The sequence below is a fragment of the Hevea brasiliensis genome, chromosome 16 (assembly GCF_030052815.1).
Source record: "Hevea brasiliensis isolate MT/VB/25A 57/8 chromosome 16, ASM3005281v1, whole genome shotgun sequence".
Classification (NCBI taxonomy): domain Eukaryota; kingdom Viridiplantae; phylum Streptophyta; class Magnoliopsida; order Malpighiales; family Euphorbiaceae; genus Hevea; species Hevea brasiliensis.
The window spans coordinates 64,845,385-64,852,494 of record NC_079508.1 but is presented as its reverse complement, the minus strand read 5'-3'; the positions used below and the strand labels follow the sequence as shown (position 1 = coordinate 64,852,494).

The 7,110-nt window shown below is 31.3% G+C and overlaps 1 protein-coding gene across 1 annotated transcript; it reads right to left on the bottom strand.

The window, feature by feature from the left end:
• Positions 1 to 1,316: 1,316 nt before the first annotated feature.
• LOC110657686 (putative RING-H2 finger protein ATL61) lies at positions 1,317 to 1,952 on the bottom strand. The gene has a single exon (XM_021815001.2). The coding sequence runs from the start codon at positions 1,950 to 1,952 to the stop codon at positions 1,317 to 1,319; it is 636 nt and encodes a 211-aa protein (XP_021670693.2).
• Positions 1,953 to 7,110: the final 5,158 nt, after the last annotated feature.

Genomic DNA, 7,110 nt, shown 5'->3' with positions numbered 1-7,110 from the left:
CCTGTTCCCACAAATGCCCACAACCTAGCAACATAGCAACCACACTATAACAGAATCAATCTCAATCCCAAAATCAGCCATCTGGTTAAAAACCATCAAAGCATTCTTGGCACACCCAGTTTTGAAATAGTATTCCAAGAGACCAAACTCCTCTCGTTCACTGCATCAAAAACTCTTTGTGCTCCTTCCTTCCTCCCACAATTCACATACATTGCCAGTAAGGAATTCTGCGCATAGGGGTAACACCACTGTGGCACGTCTGCCTGTGAACCACTCTACCCAATCCAAGCAATGAAAGCTCACTAAAAGCCTTGGCAACAATGGGATAAGTATAGTTGTCCGGGAGGCAATATTCTAATTTAAGCATTTCAACAAACACCTTTAGCACATCCAGAGTATCGCCTATTTGTGCACATCGTCATCAAGTTATTATAGAAGAGAGCACTTCGTTCAGGCAATTTGTCGAGCAGGAGCATGAGAGATATACCCGCAATGCACATCGGCAGCAACCAGGCTTGTTTGATAAGGAGATATATTACAGTACAACCGTATTCCATGGAACAACAGCCAGGAAGGACAATTAAACATAATATATATATATATATATATATATATATATATATATATATATATATAAACCAATCGGTCCTATCATTTAAAAATAATAATTTTAATAAATAGATAAAACTGAATTTTATGAATTTAGAATGATTATCAACACCAAATAATTGATTCATTATATAAATTTTAATTTACATAAAATAATAGATTCATTATATAGTTTTTAATTTGATAACAGTTATGAAAGAAAAATCATATCATCTCATTAAAAAACGCAAAATATGACGTTTACAGAGGACATGGTTGCCGTTTGGATGAGTAAGGTCTCATATTCAATTTGTTATGTTTATGTAGAAGTTAGCATTCTACAGAAGCTCATCAAAATATCATATTAAAATTGCACAACGGATTCCTTAGTTCTGCATAATTTTTTTTTTTACTCAATCAAAATGGCCCCTTCACATAAACTACACCAACTTGGAAATCCATATGAATTAGCACAAAAAATTATTATAGGAAACATGAAATCAATTGCTGCTAAATTTCAGAAGATATAATGAGCTATCATAAGCCAATTCTCATCCATGATCACAATTATTAGCCTTCTATAATCCACAATAGGTCACCATAATAAGTAATTCAAGAAATTAAGCTGTTAAATTTTTTTCATGATTGACACAAACAGTATGTAAAACTGTCAAAGCATACCTGCTAAAAAAAAACCTAAACAATTGACAAATTAATTAAATTTGATCTTAGGACGTAGAAGTTTGGCAAGGCTCGTGGAGCTGAATGGTAGGCATCTGATGGCGGCAAAGCGGACAAAGGTGGCTGGACATGAGCCATTTAACAATGCAATCCTCGTGATAAAGATGAGAGCATGGCATCTGAATCAGATCATCTCCATCCTCGAAATCTTCCATGCACACGGTACAGTTTTTAGAATCCTGAATCCCAATAATCCCAATACGAAACATAAGTCTTGTTAACCCGTCAATGGATGATTTTGACGCAGGAATTGGCAAGCGTATACCAACCCCCATTAATAGATTAATGACATAAGGATTCCTGTGGTCATATTCTCGCCAGTGGACTTGTGTCATATATGTGTTTACTGAAGCTGATGTGGTGTAACCAGATATTTCAAGTAAGAACATAACGTCAGGACAAACTTGACTCAGAACATGCTCATGGATGTATCTTGGGAGTCCCATGGCAGTCAAGGTCTCGCATGTAAGATTGCTTGCTGAATTTGGATAATCACAGGCGGGAACTTCGATGCATCTTTGAACTCTAAGGATCTCCTGTGAAAGAATGATTGGATCGGGAAAATCAGGCAATTGAACGTAACCTTTGTAAATATGAAAGAGGATGAAATTCATCCTAACCATTGGTGCAGAGAGCTGGTCTTCCATGAGAAGGAATGGAGCAGTAAAACTGTGGAAGACGGGAAGCAGTGAAACTGTAGAAGACGGGAAGCAGGGATAATTTTGGTTGTGAATGGTGTGTATATATATATATATATATATATATATATATATATATAAGAATCTCCCTAATTGTACTTAGTTACGAATTAGGATTAAGACTTGGTTTTTAAGTAGGACTTGTATCATACTGAAATCCTGTGAGGGAAAGGATTAGTGCTAGGCAAATAAGAATAGATATACATATCCACGAATTTGTCTTTCCCTTCTCCTGGAATGACTAGGAAACTCATGGGTACGAATAGAGCGTGATGTCCAACGTCCAGGTAACTAGGCATTCCCCTTCCTTTGATTCAGTGTGTTTTCTACTTCCCATTCAATGAGAGAGTTTATGATAATGGAGTTAGAAACATGATATTTTGATTTTATTTCAAAATTTAAACCCTCAATCCATTTCCAATTTTGGCTCTTTATGATTGATTTTCCCTTGTCCTGCTCAAGACCCCTTTTTTGCTGAATTTACTGATCGTTGATCAATAAAGCTAGACTCAAGCTATTGTTCCTTTTTAAGTCGATTTACAGAAATCGGATCATTCTAGGGATTTAGAAAATTTTTGGTGTAAACTGGAATCTTTGTTAACATAAAATTACTCCTTTTTGATCCCTCTCTCAAGAAACCATATTGGTTACACTTACCTGAGCTGATGATTAACGTATATCACTTAGGAAATTCAAAGAATAGAGCACAATTTTAATAAGGAAATATCCATAAAAAATAAGAATTTTATTATAAAATACATATATTTGAATTAAATAAAATCTTAATAAATGTTTCTTCAAAGCATAAAGCAAAGCTAAACAATGAACTAATCAAGGATGGTAAAAAAGATTTTACAAGGTGTGTTTATGTGGAAGAAAAAATAATTCTCAGTAAGAATTGGGTAATCATTAGATGTGCTGATTTAACTTTAAGTTTACGAGTTTATGAATATTTTTATAAAAGTTAACTGTAATTTCTTTAATAAATTTCAATAAACTTTAATTTAATTACATAAAGTCACTGTAATCATAAATTAAAAATTTTTAGGTTAATTTTTAAACAGGTTAAGATTATCAAGGTATCTAATTCATTCGCTTCCCTAACTTTTGTTTTTAAGTGTTAATGTCAACTCAACAGAATGCTTTCGACATTTATATCTTTATGATCTCACGATTACACATAATAATGATAATTATAAGCTATCTATGGAATTACAATGAATCCAACTAACTATGAGACTGATTGGGGCAATTTATGGCAAGGTTGACTCCAAATTCCCTCAATGGCTGAAATGCATGCATGAGACTTACAAAATTAGTAAAATGCTTAAAATCATTTGATGTTGAAGCTTAGCTAGAGCTCAAGCAGCCTCCATATGTAGGGAACTCCTTCCCAATTAGCGTCAATGCATGTAATGATGAGAAAGGGTAGATAAAAAAAAATCATATAATAATTTGCTCAAAATGGAACATGAGAAAATTTTGGAGCTGTTATTATTATTATTATAAGAAATAATAGTTAAAAATTGAAAAAAAAAAATTATCTTGAAAGAATGCTTAGTTAATAAATAACTCACTCTTGAAACTTTATAGTCATTCTGAGTCACCCAAGATGATTGATTATAATTTTCAATATAAATAGTGTATTTAATATTAAACTTATAAGTAGTAATAAAATACTATTTTTTCGATTGAGACCTAATTCAACCATCATAAATTTTTCTATAGTTTCTAAGGCTGAACATTGATTCAAACCAAACTGAAATGAATCATCAAAATCAAATAAATCGAATTATCATATTTTATAAATCAAATTGAATTGAACCATCATAATTCAATTCTGTTTAGTTAGAACTGATCGATTTTTGGGCTTTATTTTTTTATTTAGACTTATTTTTTAAGTTATTTGGTCTGATTTTTATCTTGATTTGAACCTAATAACCATTAATCAATGTATATATATAAAGTAATTCAAACATTAATAAAGCAATTTGGTTTGGTTTGTTTCAACATATTTTTTTTTTCTAAAATTAAACCGAATCAAAATAACTAAAATTCTTAAAATCTAAAATCAAACTAAATCAGATTACCTTAAAAACCAAACTGAATTGAGACGATTCAATTCAATTTATTTAGTTTAAATTGAATAGAGCTCATCCTAATGGTTACATCTTCATTTAATTAATGCTATTATTAATAAGTATAGTTTTCATAAAAAATACATATTCCCTCCATCTCATTTGAAGGTTTTCACACAAAGATGAAAAAATATTGAATAACATTTTTTTTATATAAAAATTAATAATTAACTAAAGTATCTTTATATTTAATTAAGATAGTTAAATGTGATAAGAAAAAAAATAAATACATGAGGAATAAAAATAAATAATGATAAAATTAAAAAAAAATTAATGCTTCTTTAATTTTTCTAAAAAATAAATAAAATGAGATAAAAAAAATTTAAAACATTACTTGAAATAGGATAGAGAAAGTATAATATATTAATAATTAATAAAACAACATTATTCCGATTGAGATCTAATTTAATCTTCATAAATTTCTCTCTATGGTTATATCTTAAACAATGAGGTGAGGCCCCTCATTCATTTAATTAAAGCTATTATTAATGTGTATAGTTTTTCATAAAAAATGGCATACTCTCCCATATTATTAAGGTTTTTGCATAAAAATTTTTTTTTAAAAAAAGACAATTTCCTTTTTATAAAAATATATTAATAATTAATTAAAATATCTTTATATTTAATTAAGATAGAGAAATGTGATAAGAAAAAGATAAACGCAATGAGAATAAAAATAAATAATTATAAAATTAAAAAAAAATTAATGTCACTTTAATTTTTCTAAAAAAAATAAATAAAATGACAAAAAAACTTTTTTAAAATATTTCTTGAAATGGGACAAAGAAAGTATAATATATTAATAATTATTATATGACAATTTTTATCTGTCGTATTTAGGTTTTATACAATAATTAAGAAAACGATTAAATAGCCTTATTCTTATAAAAATATATTAGTAATTGATTACAACTCAACTTAACTAAGCTTTTATCCCAAAAATTTTGGGTCGGCTATATGGATTCTCTTTCTACACTCTAAACGATTTTGAGTTAAATCCTCGGAAATGTGTGATGCTTCTAGGTCATGTTTTACTACTTTCCTCCAAGTCAGTTTAGGTCTACCCCTTCTTTTCTTTCTATTATCTACCCTAATGTGCTCTACTTGTCTAACTGGAGTCTCCGTATGTCTACGCTTCACATGACCAAACCACCTTAATCTCTCTTCTCTCAACTTATCCTCAATTGGTACCACTCCTACCTTTTCTCTAATACTCTCATTACGGACTTTATCTAGTCTAGTATAGCCACTCATCCACTTTATCCGCAACTCTTATCTTAGACATATATGACTCCTTCAGTGCCCAACACTCACTACCATATAACATGGCCGGTCGTATGGCTGTATGGTAAAATTTTCCTTTCAACTTATTGGGAATCTTGTGATCACGTAAAACTCCCGTGGCACATCTCCATTTCAACCATTCGGCTTTAATCCTATGACTAACATCCTCCTCACATTCCCCATCCACTTGCAGGACTAAGCCAAGATATTTAAAATGATTACTTTGGGACAATATCACTCCATCCAAACTAACTCCTTTTCTATTACTAGTTCGGCCTTCACTGAAATTGCAATGCATATATTTTATCTTCGTTCTACTTAACTTAAAGCCCTTTGACTCTAGAGTACTTCTCCAAAGCTCTAGCTTTCTATTAACTCCTTCTTGCATCTCATCTATCAGAATTATATCATCTGCAAACATCATGCACCAAGAGATACTCTCTTATATATGTTTCGTTAATTCATCTAAAACTAATGTAAAAAGGTAAGGGCTTACAACTAAACCTTAGTGTAATCTAACTGAGATAGGAAAATCTCTTGTATCCCCTCTCACTGTGTGCACAATAGTGGTTGCTCCTTCATACATGTCTTTCAACACTTGCATGTACCTAATAGATACCCCCTTTTGTTCTAACACTCTCCATAAGACATCTCTTGGAACACTATCATAAGCCTTCTCCAAATTGATAAAAATCATGTGTAAATCTTTTATTGCATCTCTATATTTTTCCATCAAGCTTCTAATGAGAAAGATCGCTTCCATAGTTGAACGACTAGGCATGAAGCCAAATTGACTAGGAGAGATAGAAGTATCATGATGTAGTCGATGTTCCACAACTCTCTCTCATAACTTCATAGTATGGCTCATGAGTTTAATTACTCTATAGTTTGAGCAACTCTATATGTCTCCCTTATTTTTAAAAATAAGTACTAAAATACTCCTCCTCCATTCATCAGGCATTTTCTTTGAATTTAGAATCTTATTGAACAATTTAATTAACCATGTCACTCTCATATCTCTCAAACACTTCCATACTTTAATTGGTATTCCATCAGGTCCACAGGCTTTACCCACTTTCATTCTCTTAAGTGCTTCCTTTACTTCTAAAGATCTAATCCTTCTAGTATAATTTACTAAAGAGATCATCAAAATAATTTCTCCATTTTTCTTTAATGTCCTCATCTTTCACTAATGCTTTTCCTTCTTTATCCTTAATGCACCTAACTTGATTGAGATCTTGACATTTTTTTTCTTTGCTCCTTGTTAATCTATAAATATCTTTCTCCCCTTCTTTAGTTTCACGTTTCTCATATAACTTTTCAAAGGCCTGCGCTCTTACTTGACTAACTGTCTTTTCTGCTTATTTCTTTGCTATATTGTACTGTTCATATGCCTCATTATTATCACACTTAGATAATTTCTTATACCATTCTCTCTTTCTCTTCACTACCTTTTGTACTTTCTCATTCCACCACCATCTCTCTTTTGAGGGTGGTCCATGTCCTCTAGACTCTCTAAGTATTTTTCTAGCTACTTCTCTAATCTTTGATGCTATCTGTATCCACATATCATTGACCTCCATATTCAACTTCCATGCTTCGGACTCGAGAAGCTTATTTTTGAACTTCACTTGCTTTACTCCTTTGAACTCCCACCACTT

Coding starts and splice junctions, on each gene's coding strand:
- LOC110657686 (XM_021815001.2), bottom strand. CDS start 1,952: ATGGTTAGGATGAATTTCATCCTCTTTCATATTTACAAAGGTTACGTT.